Genomic DNA, 17,711 nt, shown 5'->3' on the forward strand with positions numbered 1-17,711 from the left:
TGAAATACCTTGTTTTCAAAAAACTGAAATTATTTAAAACATAAAGGAACCGTAATATTTGAAGCCAAACCTGACTTTGGCCATTTTGATATATCAGGAAAGTAGCATCATCTACTTGTCATTCAAATAGCTCCATGTTCCAGACACTCGCTGTGTCTGATGCCAGGTGGTACCAAGGAGCACAAACGGGCCTGAGGCCCGACCTCTAGGGTCCAGGGTCTAGAGGAAAGCTGGACTTCATTCCACTGTCGCCCACAAAGGTAAAATTCAGCTGAAGTGTGTGCTCAGATCTCTCCAGAACAAAAATTTAAGGCCACCCCAATGGCTAAAACCCTAAACAGGCAAGAAGGTGAGAGGACACACAGGAGGAGGGAGCCCAAGCACCCTCTCCAGTGTCCTGACCGCAGAGCACTCAGGATCCTTCTTGTCACGTCACGCGGGTACTGGATACGTTGTCTGTATGGCAAATAACATCCTTCATTCCCTCTCTCTTCATGCCAATGACTTACGTAAGGCAATAATAGGTGTATTTAAAATTTAGCATATAGGTTTTTAAATTCATTGAACAGCAGAACTAGAAGAAGAACAGAAGTCGCTCAAAGACCCCGTCTTGGAGAAGCGTTCAGTGGTGGAGGAGACCTAGCATGATGAAGGAGGCCTTGGTTCCACCCCAGCACCAGAGAGGAGAGGAGGCAGAGGAGGAGAGGGAGATCTTGGGTGGCCGCCTTCAAAGAAGGAGATGGATGGGTGTGCTTTCAAAAGTCTGAGAGACGACGGCATCGAGTGTGGCAGAACAAATAGGGCTTTGTTATTGGCCTTCGCAGGATGTGTGCTGAATGTCTGTCATATGTGGGCTTTCCAGCATCTGCACACATTTTCTGTTTGAATAGAATTCCCACCATATGCATCTCGAGGAAAGCAGATGCCACCACCATCCCCAGAAGGTAAAAACGCCAGATGCTGTGTGTGTCCGTCCTTTTGCAGCGAAGCCCCCTGACGGAACCTCTCTTTGATTTGGTAATCCCACCCAGGACTTCTACGTCAGTACCAGTGCGTCAGCAAAGCAGAGAAGGTCAAAGCAGTGCCATCCACAGCAAAAGCAGACCAGCTCCAGAGGCGGCCTTTGCGCACCCCTGTCAAAAATCGGAAACAGTGGTCTGAAGAGCCCCTGTATTTTCACTGTTCCATGGCATTGGCAGGACGGCCCTCAGTGGCCAGGTCCTGCGACATAATGTGGTCTGGGTTCTGGCCATCTCCCCCACCTTGTAAACACTGATACTCTGAGCACAGTTCTCCAGCCCATCAGAAATTGAAGGGTAAACAATATGTTTCCCAAAACTCCTCTTCTGCTAAAATGAACCATAGGTCTTTTCTTTTGCTTAACACAAATTGACAAACGTGTTTTTCACTCTCTCAGTCTTTGTGAAGTCATGCAGATCCTACACATTTGAAGAACAGCGCTAAGATCAAGCCAAACGTAGAAGCTTACTGCATGCTGCTTTATTTATTGAAATAGTTTATCTTGTGCATATTTATGTAATAATGATCCACCACTTATCCAACATCTATGCTATGATCACTCCACTCAGAAGTAAGGATCCAGGTCACCTCAACCTGGGGGAGGTTCTGAAGCCTGTTCAATACCCACATGCACATTCCCTCCTCTGGTTCAGATCCTGGTAAAACAGCCAGTAGGTCAGTGGTCCCTGTCTCAGTCCAGGTCTCAGCCTCTCAGTCCACAGGCCCTTGTTAACCTCAGCAGCAACATGGTGCACCTTCCATTGGCAACATTCTAAATATGCATCAGGCACCGCCCAGGAGCTGAATGGAAGCTAGGTCTCTAATCCTCACGAGACTTTAAAGAAGGTACTGTTTCCATGGACGCATCAGATGGAGAGAACAAGCCCCAGGAAGAACAGGCAACCATCTTCAGACCTTTGGCATCCAGTTTATCTCCAACATGTGACTCTCCTCCCCATTTGCTTCCTCTAGTCTTGCAAGGTGCTTTGCTTGCCTGGTAACTTCACAGATGTTACTCAAAACATCAGGAGAATGGCTAACGAAACCAGTGGCCCTTCGACAGAGGCATGGTGAAAATGGAAAAGTCCTCCCAAAGTCTTGGCTCAAAGGCTTTGTCTCTAATCTCTTCATGCTCTGGAGGAAATTTCCATGTAAAAATATTTTCAGTTTCCTGTGGGAGCCTTTTTATAAGCAGACATGCCAAAGCCATTTCAAGCACTGTATTGGAAACTTTCAGCATAAATATCTTATCCTTTAGGGAATATGAGCAAAGGCCAAAAAAAAAAAAAAAAAAAAAATGCCAATTAAGAATACAACTGAAATAGCTCTAGGCACGGTGCTGTCACTAATGATGACTTTTAAAGAAGGATATTAGGGTCATAAAAGAAAACCGTACCCCTTTTCTGGATTCACTCCCTAATTTTTGGTCTTCCTTATGTATCTTCTCCTTTCCTAACATCAGATCAAGGTGTGATAAATTAAACAAGCTTCTCTCCCCGACACCCCTGCAGGAGCAACGGGACTCAGTGACCAACCTCAAGGCTGCAGCCTGCTTCCCTCTGGGATGGGAGCTTCTCAGGAGCACATCTCGGTCACCAGCTTCCCCCATCCCCTGCTCACAGATACGCCCGAGGCTTCAACAGGATAGTTTCGTCGAGCTCAGAACACCACTAACTCACAGTGAAGGGATACACGCCTGCTCCGGTGACTTCCCATTTCTCTTTTCAACACCGAGGCTGGCTTGGTGTTCGCGTAACCCTGACTGTCATTGCCGTCAGACAACACGACCCACGTCCCCAGTCTCTCTGAAGGAGTAAGTACCGTTTCTCCTTGACCAGGTCAGGAACCCAAGAATCTTCCGGCACATTCCCTTTACCGCCCCCATCGGCCAGCCCCTCCGTCTCTCTGTGGCCTGGCCCTTCACACCTCCACAGCGCCCGCCCTGTGAGTACCACATTCTTCTCCATCACAGGTCTCCTAGCCGCCAGTCTGGCTTCCGTGGCAAGAGTCATCACCTCAAATCGCTAAGGAAACCCCTTCGAGAGCTTCCAGTCGATTTTAGGGGAAAGTCCGAGTCCTTTTCAGAAGCTCTGGCTGGGTCCTTCCCACTCCCCAAGCCTCAGGCTTCACACTTCCCCACCCCCACCCTTCCCACGCCCCAGCCTGACGGAGCACATGCCCCGCCAGGTCTCCACGTCCGTGTGGTTCCTCAGGGAAGCTCCAGGACCAGCTCCAGGGCCACCCTCCAGACGGCCAGCCAGGACATCATGGGTCTGGGTTCTGCCCTGCCTTGCAACTGCTCGTCCTCTGACTCCACTCTGCAGCTACCAAGGCCTCATCTGCCATCCTCGTTACTCCTCCAACCAGCATGACGCCTGGCACATCACTTTTCTGATGAGAGAATCTGATGTTAATTATAATTGCCAAAAAGTAGGAGCCACACATTGTGATCAGTCATTCCTTTGTGTTTCAAACGTGCCCGCTTCAAGGAGGCTTTGAGTAATAGCGGAGAGTTAGGAAAATTCATCTGCAGACGCTCCTTCCCACACACCAGGAAGCTGTCTTCACGGTCCTGCAGGTTCACCTCGGTGAGCACCAGGAGGCCACCATCTTGGTTTTAGAATTCTGTCTAAGTACTGGGAGCGACTACAGGGTGCCAGGAAACACGGGCCAAACGAACACTGCTGCTGATCACAAACCAAGATGATCTCTCTGCGAATGAACACACTTTCAAGTGTTGGGCCCCAAATTTGACGCATACCACTCCACCAACTTGATACCATGAGACAGAGAAAGTAAGGAGAATTCCTAAACAGATGGAGGTTTACAAACTGAGTAGCTGAGCAAGGAAATCAGGGAAGAAAGGGAGAAGAATAAAGTTTTAGAATAAGTAAATGAATCATGAAGTAAAACTGCTGAAAACAATGTGATTTACATTGTCTATATTGCATTATTTACATATATATGTATGCAGGTTTAGACAGACTAATAAATGAGGAGAGACAAAGTTAATTGATGCTTTTGAAAAATTAATTAAAATAGAAATAATATAGGGAAAGCGACCTGATAAGTACAGAAAAGGGAGGGGAAACATATGAATCCTATTTTCAAATGCTATTTGAGTTAAATATCAGTCAATTGAATGGTCATGAAAAACTACCTTCATATTTGCAAAAACCATACTACAAACACTCTTCTGTAATAAAACATATACAGATGGTCCCCAGGTCATGTGATTCAACTTACAGCTTTTAGACTTCACCAGGGTATGAAAGCAAGACACACGCAATAGAAACCACACCTCACATTTCAAAGTTTGATACTTTCCCAAGCTAGTGATGTGCTGGCACAAGACCCTGTGAAGGTGCTGGGCAGAGGCAGCCAGCTGCAGTGCCCACCAACCACACAGGGACCTGGGAACAGCTGATCCTCTACAGTGCACCTGATGGCTGAGCTGCCATGCATTTCTACTTGGGGTGTTTTTAGCTGAATGAGGGGTTTATCAGGTAGTAACCCTGTTGAGGAATATATATTTTTTAAAGGATATATAAATACACACACACACACACACACACAAACACACGCACATTCCTTTGATATTTCAAATTAGTTTTCTATACCCAATTTTTAAAAACCATCTGTGAAAGATCTCATACAAGTTAATGAAATTTTTATGGGAGTTTTATCAGCTCACCTCCAGGAAAATAGACTGTGAATATCAGGTTTTATTATTTAGAATATAATCTACAAAATGAAATTTGGGTCATGTCAGACTACTTGGTCCATAAAATTTTCTGAAACTTGGCACCAACTTTATAGGGTTGTATAATTTGAACCAGCAAAGGCAGGCATGAAGGTTCATAAATCTTTTAAATAAAAAAAATGCTTGCTCTTGCCAGGCGTAGTGGCACACATCTGCAATCCCAACAGCTCTGGAGGATGAGGCAGGAGGATCGCGAGTTCGAAGCCAGCCTCAGCAAAAGCGAGGTGCTGAGCAACTCAGTGAGACCCTGTCTCTAAATAAAATACAAAATAGGGCTGGGGGTGTGGCTCAGCGGTCAAGTGCCCTGAGTTCAGTCCCCAGTACAACGCCCCCCTCAAAAAAAATACTTGCTCTTGAAAGTGTGCGAGAGAAACACGCAACAGCATAGACTGCCATTACAAATTTCCTAAAGAGAAAAGGTTCAGGTTAAACATTAGACACTGCAAATACACCAAGTCAGTTGTCTCTTTCCCACAACGACTCACCATTTACAGTTTCGCCTCCAGCTAACAGGTGGGCTGAAATCAACCTTATTTCAACAAACCAAACATCCAAACTATGTAATCATGGGACAACATCTGAGCTGGATCTGCCTGGCTGCTTATAAAGGGGACTTTCAAATGATATGTGGGAATGCTCACTGTTGACCAAGCCAGACACAGAGGCACACCACCTGCAAAATTCTTACTGAAACCGATTAAATGCAAATAAATAGCCCTACCTTTAAAAAATGCCTTCACCCCTCTGTGTTGGGTTCACTGAAACTTGATTTACTATATGCATGGAGGAGAGACTACTAGCCTGCTACTTTGCAGACATGAGCCAATTTAGTCATTTCCCCACTGTGGTGACAAATGTAAGCTACATCACATGAACACCCTCTCACAAGCTGTAACAACCACCACCATGTCTGTTGGCTGTCTGTTGGCAGCACAGTTTGGGACCAGGGATCTGGTAGACCCCAGAGGCTCCAGGGATCTAGGCCAAGGCCTCAGCCTCATAAGCATGGCGCTCTCTCCAGGTTGCTCCAACAGGAAGCCCAAGGATTCATTGCTCCTGTGTGCTACTCTTGATTTTGAAACAAAATTCCTCACAATCCTAAAGTACTCCCCAATAAGTAAGATATTTAAGTTTATACACACACACCCCGAATTTCTTTTAAATTAAGGAGAAATAAAATTTGAATTATCTAATATGACAAGTTTCTATATCCTAATTTAAAAAAAAATAAATGTACCGTCACTGACCACTTCATGTTTGTTTCTGAGTTTTGCTTCCCTTCTTCCTTTAGCACATTGCTCTTCAGGTTTGTTTACTCCCTGCCCCCAACAAAAATATATAATTTATGGGGGAAAATTCTGAAACATGTCTTTGGATGGCTGCTGTGTCTATCTGGGGTGAGAAGCTACCTTTACTTCTACTTATAAGATCTTAAGGTCATGATGTTGCTTCAAATTTTGTAGCTTTATTAAAGACTAGGACAAGAAGTGCCAGAAAATCACAGTATCACAAACTCATATACATGGAAGAACTTTAAAACTGGAGGAATCAGTGCAGGAGGTACCGACAGGATAGCTGCCAGTCCCTCCAGCGGACTCTTACCTCCCACTCTCTCTCCATGAAGGGCACAAAGGGCACAACCACCTCTGCAGTGGTCCTTCTGGGCATCTACAGGAAGGTCCTGGTGACAACCTCATCCATGAAACCTAAGGTCTGAGAACGTTTTGAAACGTGAAGCAATATCAATTCATCTTCAGAATCTTGGCTGACAAGCAAAATGTGCAAAAGGGGAAAATGGCTTTATCTTAAAAATAGATTAAAGGGAATGCCATACTTCCTTTCAATAAACATTTAATGGTCTTCTCCAATTTTTTTTTTCCATGTGACCTAAATTCTTCAACCTTTGCTCCATACCATAATTTCCTTTTCCCCTTCTATACCCAGCTGTAATGGCAATGAACCAATGCCCATAGTCTTGCTGAGTCTTGAACTTCCTTATTAATCGAGTCTAAAGAAATCACTTTATTACCTACAGTTAACAATATCTGGTATTAGTCTCTAATCTTCTTATCCTCTCCCATGCAGCTTAACAAAAATTCCTTTCCAGAGTCCTCTTACAACAATTTTCTTAATGTAATTCTGATTGGCATATGGTGAATGTCTTTTGACATCTCTGTGGCTAAAAGTCTAGCCACTGTCTGGCATTCAGCAGCCTTCTGATACACATTCCTGAGAAAATGTGAAATTATACATGAGTAGCATTCAAGAGGTTTGAGCATGGTTTACTGGTCTCCCATGACTAGATGTTGCTCTTTATTTAGTGACATTTTCCTGCTATTTCTACCACACAGAAATAATCATACCTCTGTCAAGAACAGTTCCTCTGACTTGCCCCAGAAGACTAAATAAACTCAAGTTTAATAGTTATTCTATAATGCGAATCTAAATAATGAGATGCTAGTAGGTGCTCAGGTATTTAAATTGCTAACAGCTGAAAGGTACATCTTTGCAGAGCTTACAATCTTAAATTATAATCTTACAATCTTACAACATATTCCTCAACCTTCCCCTTCTGTATTTCTAAATCCTGTGCAGTATAAGAAAAATACACTCTTCTCTGATCAGTAGGTGTTGCTATTGATGTTTCCGAAGAACTGCCTTTGAGTGGGAACTCAAATGAAATGTTACACTGAAAATAGTTTAATACTTAATTAGGTAGCATCTTATTTATTTTTAACAGTCAGGTAAAATCATATATTTATTGGGTACAATGGGATGCTTTGATGTATGTGTATATTGTGGAATAATGGAATGAATAAATTAACATATCCATCACCTCACAAGCTTATTTTTATTCTCTCATCAATGTTCAAATATACAATCACTGCTATTAGCTCGAGTCAGCATGCTATGCGACAGTTCTCCAAGACTTATCCCTCTTGTCTGAGACTTTGTCTCTAACCAGCTTCTTCCCGTTCCCCACCCTCCCACCCCACCCCAATCCCTGGTAACTACCATCCTACTCTCTATTTCTTCTATTAGTTCAGCTTTTCCAAATTGGCATACAAGTGAGTTCATGCTATTCGGTCATTCCAAACAAGGACGTTCTAAGACTGGGGCTGTAGCTGAGTGGTAGAGTACTTGCCTAACCTGCTTGAGGTCCTGGGTTCCATCCCCAGTACCATGTTTGGAATAAAAAAAAAAAAAAAGGAAAGGAAAAGAAATTCTGTAACTTGTAACATGTATAAACCTAAAAGACATTATGCTAGATGAAATAACCAAGCACAGGAAGACAAATAAGTAGTGTTTTTAAATAAATGCATTTAATTAGTATTTTAACTATTTAGACTTTTTCCTTAAAGTTTGATAATTATTTTCTAAGTGTTTATTAAATTTACCTTCTTGCTTACATGAGTTTATTACTATAAATAAAAATAATACATGCTCCAAAATGTATGCCTATCAATTTCACAGATAGTAACTAAAATCCCATTTAAATGACAAAGAGAAGATGAAAAATAGTTGGAACAAATGTCAATGGCCAAGCTAAAATCACCAACGTTGATCAGGGTTATTAGTTTTTGACCATAGGTGATCAGAGTTACTAGTGGATATTTTTCATCAGACTAATATCTTCCAGGTTGGCATAAGGACTTCCTCACTCTTGTTCAAACACACAACCATGCATACACAGCTCAATAGCATGGAGGAAAGGTAAACCAAGAAGGTGTAAAAGAAAAATGAAACATACTTGGTTATTCTTAACTAAAAATCTCTGGATGGAGCCCTGGCAAGAAATCACCACAGTCGCTGCCTCCTTGAAAGAACCTTCCTCAAGGGCTCACTGATCTAGGTTTATTCCTCCTCTGCTTCCTCTGGGTGGGAGACCATGTTTCTCTCCAGCAGTGATGTTGGAGAGGTGGGGAAAGTGGCATAAAGCAAAAGACTAGCATTTTATTTGGTTCTTCAATAATAAGTCGACCTGAGTCTGACATGAGCTGTAAATCTTTCCTCACGTTAAGGACAGAAATATCTAGGGGCTTAACTCTTCAGTGGGGCCTCTCTGAGTCCCCAGGGCATTGGGGATCCAAAGCTGTCTGAGAACACACCCTCCTTCTGCATGGTCAAAAATTCACTGTTTAACGTCTAGAATCGCTTTCTAGCCCAAGGACTGTCTGTAGCGAATTTCACATATGCTTCATCAGAGAACATCCTAATGATTAAGCTGCAAGGTGAAGTTTTAATAACAATGGAAAAATTCAAGGGCATTTATCTGAGTGTGACCTCAAGTACAACTCAAACACCCACACGCTTTCCCACAAAGAGAAATTTTGCAGGTTCAAACACTTTCTCCCCTTCTTTCCTCCTCTCCACGGTACCCCCAAAATTCTCCATCCCACTAAGAAGGAATAAAGTTCATCCAAATTGTCGATGAAGGAAAATCCAACTTGAGACTGCATGTTCAAAAAGAAGCCAACCCCACGAGGGGGTTCCACTCCTGGGTGGACTTCCACGGGGTCTGCTTCAGTTTAATGCATGGGTTTCTTTTTAAGGCAGCACATCTCCTCAGTGGAGAACACACACCTGTTCACGGGCAGGTCACTGGGACCAGGCGAGCCTGACCTCCTGCTCTCTTCTGACTGGACCTTCCACCTGTCCCGCACTTGGCACCTTTGCCAGCACAGAAGGAAGAGCTGACATGAAGTGGGGGAACCCAGCAGACCCTTGGCGGTTTATAGTGTAAATGTGGGGAAGAGGGTAAACATGGTCTGTACTGCTGACCGTAAGGAAATGGATTAGCAAGATTCAAGGGAAAAAATGAAGCTCTAAATCCATCCGGTATTAGATGGCAATGCAACGTGGAGTGGGATGGGGGAAGCAGCGCCCAAGCCTGGAGCCTGAATGGGCTCAAAGACCACAGCGGTTCTGGAGCAGAGAAATCTGACACCGAGGTTTGAGTTGCTGGCACTTCTTCAGGACCTGAAAAACCCACTCGTGTCTACAAACCACTGGGAAATGTCACCACACGCAAACTTGCAAGGGTGGGTACTGCATGTGGTCGTCTGGGAGAGGATTTTATCTCTGGGTTGATGGGGTACCAAACAAGACAGCCCACAAATTCAACCAACACTGGAAGCAGAGGCTCAGAAGAGACGAGTGTGAGGTGTTAAATTCTGCAGGAATTCATAGAATCTCGGGAAGAACATTGGGAATTCCAAAGTCTAAACAAGGGAGGTTCAAGCTACTGATCCCCATCATAAGAGATGGCCAACCCCAGCTGTCATTCAGACTTCAATTAGTAGCTTAGCTGTTAATAACCCTTGGAAATTGAACTAATTTTCCAGGAATTATGTGTTTATTACTCCTCAATAATTATTCCTACTATTCTCTAATCCACTAGCAATAATAAAGTTTTAAAACTGTTTATCTGTTCCCCCAAATAGGATTCTCAAGCCAAAGAAACCTGCTTTACCCCGAGTTCTGCAGCAAAGGTCATTGCCGGCAGAATCAAAATCAAGGGACACAAGAGATTTCTCATAGGGTAGCAAGCTCCACCAATAGGGACTGTGGGGTTCTCAGGTGATGATCATGATGCCTGGCGCATAATACCGAGTGAATCGCAGTCATTCAGGGTAACTCCAAATGCTACTAAAGGAAAATAAATGTATCACACAAATATTTGCCTACAACTTATTTCATCCCTGAAACACAATCTCAATGGTGGTGGCGATGGAGACTGAAGCCATCAGAGATATCACACCCATGTGTGAAATGCTGAGTGACAGGCCTTCAGAAGGCAAAGGGACATCACCATAACTGGCCAATAAGGACACCAACACTGGAGAATTAAACCACGTCCAGCCTACTGATGCTAGGAGCTACTATCCAATAAGCAGTTCTTGTGCAGATGCCAAAGCCTCATCAGGCAAAGACTTCCAGGGACCAGACTGAAGTTGGACCAAAGTAGGTTCACTGGCTTGGTGCAGTAAGAGACATCACTCGGAGAACCCAGGCTGACATGGAGGAAGGGGAGGATGAGGGTCTCCTGGGGCTTGCATGCTCACTGACTGGCTCTAAAGGGAACCCAGGGAGCAGAGGTCGGTTCTGGGTTGCCTGAAATAATACCACGTGCTTCCTTTGGGTTAGCCGAAGAGGCCCAGCTCTGCCTCTCTCTGTCCTGTGACAGGGTCACAAAGGAAGAGGAGAAGGACTGGCTGTCCTTACAGGGTCTCTCCAAAGTCAACTCATGGAACAGGAAAGCAACAATAGGGACATCCAGATGACAAGTGCATCCCAGCTACCTTGACCTGCAGTCAGGAAGCAGAAACCCTTCTGTCTAAGTTACTAACTAACCAGCAACAGAACGTACCATGGATATGGGCGAGGAGCTCTGGGAGAGGCGAGGCACACAGACTCCCGGCACCTGTGGGGACTTCCAGGCGGAAGGCTGCGGGGCCAAGCCACACACTCTGCATCGCCCTGTAGGAATGCAGACTTTCCATAGCAGAATGTGCTGGGAGGCATCAGAAGGACCTGCTCAGAGCAGCTGGGGGCACTGAACCAGGCGGACTGGAGTGGAGGCTTTTACAACACAGGCCCGTCACAAAAAACACAAACCACATGAACTAACCTCTGATTTGAGGGAAAAGCCCCCAGAAGAGACTCTGCTCATCCTTCAAAACTTTGACTGAATATTTGTTGTGCGACTACTGCACAGAAACTTCCGTTGAAACAATTCCACCGTCCAATTCCGGGTGCAAATTCTGAATCAACTTCAAAATCAGTTCTCTGAGTCCCTCCCCTTATATGTTGTCATATCCCAAGGAATGCCAGTTGTGAATAGTACTTAAGCTGTGCAATCTCTTCTCAGTAAACACTAATGTTGGAAGGAAATCCCCATTTAGATCAAGAAAACATCTGTCACTTTTGCCATAGGCCAGTGTCCACCAAGTCTGTTCTTAAGCTTTTAGTATAAATAGTTGTGACCAAAATTCTTGACAATCAGTTTAGAGGAGGAAATGTTTATTTTGGCGGTGGTTTTAGAGGTTCACTCCGAGGTCGTCAGCTGCACTGCTCTGGGCCTGAGGTGAGGCAGAGCACCACGGCAGGAGGGCAAGGCAGGGGCAAGCCGCTCATCCCCGCAGAAAACAGGGGAGGAGGAGCAGCCAGCAGCAGGGGCACACCCCGGCGACCCACCTCCTCCAGGCAAGCCTAACTTCCCGAAGTTACCACCCAGATGGTTCACTGATGTTATTAGTCTACAAAATGGACTAATGCACTGATGAGGTTACAGCTCTGATCACCTTATTTCACTTCTGAACATTCCTGCATTGACCCAGGCGCTCCGAGGGCCTACCTCGGATCCAAACCATACCTAGAGTATTCTAACTTATAAAACTGTTGGACTCCAGAAGTCTGATTGCAGATCACTCATGGAAAAGAGAGAAGCACTTCCTCGTGGTAAGAAGTACACACCCAATAGTTAAGGCTTCAGGGAAGACTACGATTCCCTTTTACCTTGTTCTCCACCTAAAGCAACAGCACAGCTATCTCCTTATCTGCAGAGGAGGTATTCCAAAACCCTCCACGGATGCCTAAAATCATACAGAGGATCAAACCCTATTTATATTTTGTTCTTTCTTGTAAATACAAACCTATGATAAAACTTCAATCTACAAGTTAAGCACAGTAAAAGATTAACAACAACAAAGAAAAATGAAACAATTATAACAATGTACTATAATAAAAGTTATGTGGCTTTCACCTCTTCACTTACATAGAGCACTCTGGGACTTCTCTTTGGCAAACTCTAATTGCCAGCATCACTACTGCTGGGCTTTGAGGCCATTATTAGATTTAAAAAAAAAAAAAAAAAAAAAGAGTTACTTGTACACAGCACGGCAATGCTGGGAGAGTCAGTCTGATATCCAAGACAGATTCCAGTGACTAACGAGCGGGTAACATATGCAGCATGGATACACTGGACAAAGGGATGATTCATGTCCCACGTGAGACAGAGCAGGATTTCATCGCACCATTCAACACAGCACACAATTCAACACTTACTGTTTATTTCTGAAATTTTTAATTTAAAATTTTTGAAACAACATTGACCTTGGGCAACTGGAGTCACGGAAAGTGAAACTGCAGACAGGCAGGGTTACCACAGAGCCAATAGCCAAAGCGATATTCCTATGGGAGAAATGCTTTCGGAGTTCCCTTTTGGGATGCCAGAAGCCCAGACTCCCTTTCTGGCAAGGAAAGTAGAGGCTTGTCTTGCTCAGAACAGGCTTCAGGGTGAAGACCATAGAATGGACTTTGGGGAGGAGGGTCTTCTGTTGACCACCAAGACGGAGAACGTAAATGGAGGGAAGCAAACACTCTGCTTGTCTAGACTGGAAGGAAAGCGGGAGAGGAGACCCAGGGGAACACGTGGCCTGGGTGGTGGGGCCTGAGGAGCAGGGACAAGCAGCTTCCTGCCACCTCTTCCCTTCGCCTGTGCCTTCCAAAACCCCTTCTTTCTTTTCATCCCTACTGGAAGGCTCTGTAGGGAAGGACTGAGAAGAAAACAAAGGCTAGAGGCAGGGCAGCAAGAGGAAGGAAGGAGAAAGGACTCGTGAGAAACAGCATGGGACAGATGCAGGCTTTCATCTGGGGATAGAGTGTGAGCTTTTCACAGGTGAGAAGTGCGTTCATAAAGCAGAACCATGTGTGGTCCAAGCACAGGCCCAAAGTAAAGAGAAAATAACAATTACTGTCCCCAAAGTAGAAGAACAACTAGCCGATTAAATTAACTAGAGTCCTTGCCAGTGCTTCTGTTAGTAAAGTTAAAATTTTAAGAACTATTTTCAACAAACAGGTTGTGCACACACTGCACCGGGCCCAGTGCCTTAGTCAGAGGCGGGAGACCAGGGTGAACACACGGAGCTGCTCTGCTAAGAAGTCCACCCGTCTCCAGTCCCACTGCAGAACACCAGTCCCGAGGCCAAGTGCCTGCTGCAACAGACGCCCTTCCAACCTAGCCAAACCCAGACTGATTCACTCACCTGTCCTTTATTTCTGCTTGCTCCGGATACCAGCTGGTGGTCATTTTTTTGCTGTAGTATGAGCACAACCTTTGCCTAAGTTAAGCTACACAGTCTATCACGTGCCTCTTCTCTCGCAGGGTGTGAGGGGCAGTGGGTGGTGAGGGTCTGTCTTGGCTGGCAGAGCTCCCTGTCAGCAGGCATGCTTGCTTCTGTGGGGCCCAGTTGGGAGAGTGACCACAGACTGGGCTGCTGGACAGAGTCCAGGCTGGGTCTGCCTGCCGCCATCCCTGCCCCACACTCGTTCAGCCTCAACTGTTCCTAATTCATTTTGGAAGAATACATGCTACAGAACCACAGAAAGTTCCAGGAGGTTTCAGAAGCTCTGTGGAATGTGGTGTTCACAAGACTCCCTGCAAATCTTCTCACAAGCTTTTGCCAGCCCAGCTCTAGTGGACTTCAAGACAAACGGAAGGGCAGGTGTTTTTCTGATGTCACAGCAAGGTCAGCATGGCATATCTATGTGTCCTCTCTGTCAGAAGCAAGCTCAGGATCCTCCCACACTTGATGGGGATAGTGTCTATGGATTTCAATCAGACCGTGTGCCTAGAAAATGAAGGCTGTGTTTCATCTCATCTTTCATGACTAAGCACACCTGCCAGTGTCTTCGATTCTGACAGTGATCTAAAGAATTTTCTTTTTTGAAAACAGATAATGTCCCATTTATATACATTTGATAACTCATATAATTATAATACCATCCAGATCTCTGAGACACATCATAAGAAACAAACCTCAAAAAATGGCACTATTATTTGCACTTAAAAACAGAATTTGTATTACCTCTGTATTAACCGCTTCCATTGGCCTTTTCTTGATTTCTCCTATGTCCAAGTAACTGGGGGGAAAAAACAAACTGTAAGGGTTGCTTTTATAGGTTTTCAGCCAGTTATATAAATTTCAAACATTATTGAAAAGTAAAGTAAGTTATAAGAAATGCATAGGCCAAAGGCAAAAATCAATAGGTGTTAGAGGAGTAAGAATTGCTTTCAGCAAAACCAAGCAGAGCCAGAATTTTAAGTTCAAATATTCCATTAGGGAATATTAGCCCCTTAATAGCCATTCACTATATGTACTGTATTTCTATTTCTAATATAAATTTAATAAAGAATGGCTTATGTGTAAAGCTTACCAGTTCCATTAATCATGAACTTTAGGTCAAAGGAAGTACTGACTGTGTATATTAAAGTAACAGCTGGGTAAGGCTGAAACTGTTCTCCCAGTGAAAGCACTTTATGATCCAGAAGTGCCTGGTCATGTGGGAGGGTTTAGGTCATGCAGCTTAGAGACAGATGGGTGGACCAGTTAACCTCTGGAGACTCCCACCAATCCATCACTATTTGCCACAGGTATTAACCCATGATCATACATTAGCTATGGAGTAAGCACAAACAGAAAACTTTGTACTTTTGTTGACCTTAAGCTATACATCTATTGCTGTGACCCAGTCCCAGTTTTAAATGATTCCTAAACTGTGCCTTATATGTAAAAGGTGCAAATAAACATTCTAACATAAAAAGTATAAATTTAGCATTTATCCTAGAACCGTAGATGTAGAGACAGACATTATTTTAACTACTATAATTGCCAAGTTGTCAAAAAAAAAAAAGAAAGAAAGGAGTTCTATTAGAATTAACTTTGGCTATTAAAATGTTCTATTATGGCTTCTGTTATTTGCTTTTTTAGTCAGAATACTTTACCTGACTGATACCTCAGGAAATTTTCATGTTTCTCTTAAACATTAGTCACATAAGACAATATGGACACTCCCCCATCTTAGCAATGAAATGAGTCTTCTGTGAACATGCAAGGACTATTTCTGGGGTAACAGCAAATTGTTCCACCATGTGCAGGAAGGTGGCCTCAAATCCACAAGATTAATGTGGTAGACTCAACTCCAGAAAATAGAGTGTACATTTTCCAGATCATTGAGACAGTTTTGGGGGAAACAGTCTCTAGAATCCTCTGCTGTAAAATAAAGGTTTAATAACTACCTGAGGTCTCGATACGGTTTCAAAACTACAAGAAAAATTTAAGTGGAAAAAAAATCCAGCAGTTGTGTGGCCATTTCCATTTGAGAACTATTTTGCTGTCTTCCCCAGCATCATCTTGGATCTAAGTGAAAGTCCACACATTACCCTCAATACATTTTGAACTCTCTTTTTTTCTGTCAGTTGCTTCAGTTGTTACACAACGTATAGTACTAAGCTTCAAACAGATTCAGCATTCGAATCTTCTTGACATCTATCATTATAACCAGATTCTGCAACTTTGACACAAATATAAACTAGTCATCTGTCAGCATGGAAAACTAACTCCAGTCACTGTTAACAAACCCAGTTGTTTTGTGTGAACTAAAAGCAAAAATAACCATTCAAATCCCTTATATGCATATGTAGAGTGATTGGAAGTGTACCTTCTATTTGATCTGGAATTGTGTCTTTTTATCCTGTGAGTTGGTAGTACCAAATCAACATAAGAGAATGTGTATTTCTAAAATAGTTCTACAATTTTCAGCTGTTCCTAGATTCTGAACCAGATTTCCACTTTCATGAAATTACTTTACATGGAGATTATTCAATTGAAAAATATATAACAAAAGGAACTTGACAAAGAGATGCCATACATGTATATAACATTGGGGTATTTAGCAAACACATTTTCATTCACAGCGTTCACTTTTTAAAACAACCCTGTGAGGCAGGAATGATTATGTTCCTGTTCTGAATTAAGAAGCTGACTAGCTGAGCCAAGTGACTTGCCTGAGGACACAGCTAAAGAACAGCCAAGTCTCAAGCCACCTGTTGAAAGCTCCAGATTTCCTTTATGCAGTATCATTTAGCCCTTTTCTACAAAGTTAGAGAAAGCATACTTAAGGGAGGTTTCACAGAATGAAAAAATAAATCCAAATTGTACCAAGAATGTCTGTTATAACAGACAGCAGAACCCCTAGAACTCAGCTTGAATAAATTTAGGTGAGGAAGGATGATATTACAGAATGTTATGATATTTGGAAATAGACTGCTATACAGTTAAAAACAAAATTCACAAACATAGATTTATGGTAAAGATTTCTATTGATCAATTGATTGATTAATATACTGGAGCCCAAGATGAACTTTAATTTAAATGTTCAATTTAAAAATTATGGAATATAAAATTAGCATATGAACCAGCAATTTTGCTCCTAAGTATACACTCAAGAGAAATAAAAACTCATAAACAAATGGTCATAGAAGTATTATTCACAGTAGCCAAAAAAGTGAAACACAAATATTCATCTATTGCCTAATGGGCAAACAAGTCTGTAATATGCATAAAAAGAATGACATACTGATACATACACAACATGAGTGAACCTTGGAAGCATCACAATAAGAAAATAAGCCAGAGTCAAAGACCACATATTGTATCATTCCATTTACGTGAAAGGTGCAGAATAGACCAATCCATAGGGATAGGAAGTAGATTAACGGTTATCAAGGGAGAGGACACTAGAAGGCACAGGTTTCTGTAGGAGAGTGATAGAAATGTTCTTAAATTAGTTTGTGGTAATGGTTGCACAACTCTGTGGATAAACTGAAAATCACTGAAATGGGTGAATATACTGAAAATAAATGAAATGGGTAGGTTTCATGTTATATAAATTATATCTCAGAAAAGTTGTAAAGAAATGCAGACTATAAAATCTACCTGTCCCATAATGCCCACCCCCACCAACATAACTTTGTTCTTCTAGTTGCACTTATTTGTCCTTTGCATTAACTTTATTGTGTGCATGTCACCTCTCTTTTAGACTGCAAGTACCCAGACAAGGGATCTTGACCTGATCATCTTTGTTC

General features: G+C 43.0%; 1 protein-coding gene across 2 annotated transcripts in view; it reads right to left on the bottom strand.

The window, feature by feature from the left end:
• DCDC2 (doublecortin domain containing 2) overlaps positions 1–17,711 on the bottom strand; it is a 134,671-nt gene that overhangs the window by 115,162 nt on the left and 1,798 nt on the right. For both annotated transcript variants that reach the window (XM_079147562.1, XM_079147563.1), the window contains one exon: positions 14,653–14,707. In XM_079147562.1, the coding sequence (XP_079003688.1) occupies positions 14,653–14,707 (55 nt within the window). The remainder of the gene's footprint in view (positions 1–14,652; positions 14,708–17,711) is intronic.

The sequence above is a fragment of the Sciurus vulgaris genome, assembly GCF_902686455.1.
Source record: "Sciurus vulgaris genome assembly, chromosome: 7".
Taxonomy (NCBI): Eukaryota; Metazoa; Chordata; class Mammalia; order Rodentia; family Sciuridae; genus Sciurus; species Sciurus vulgaris.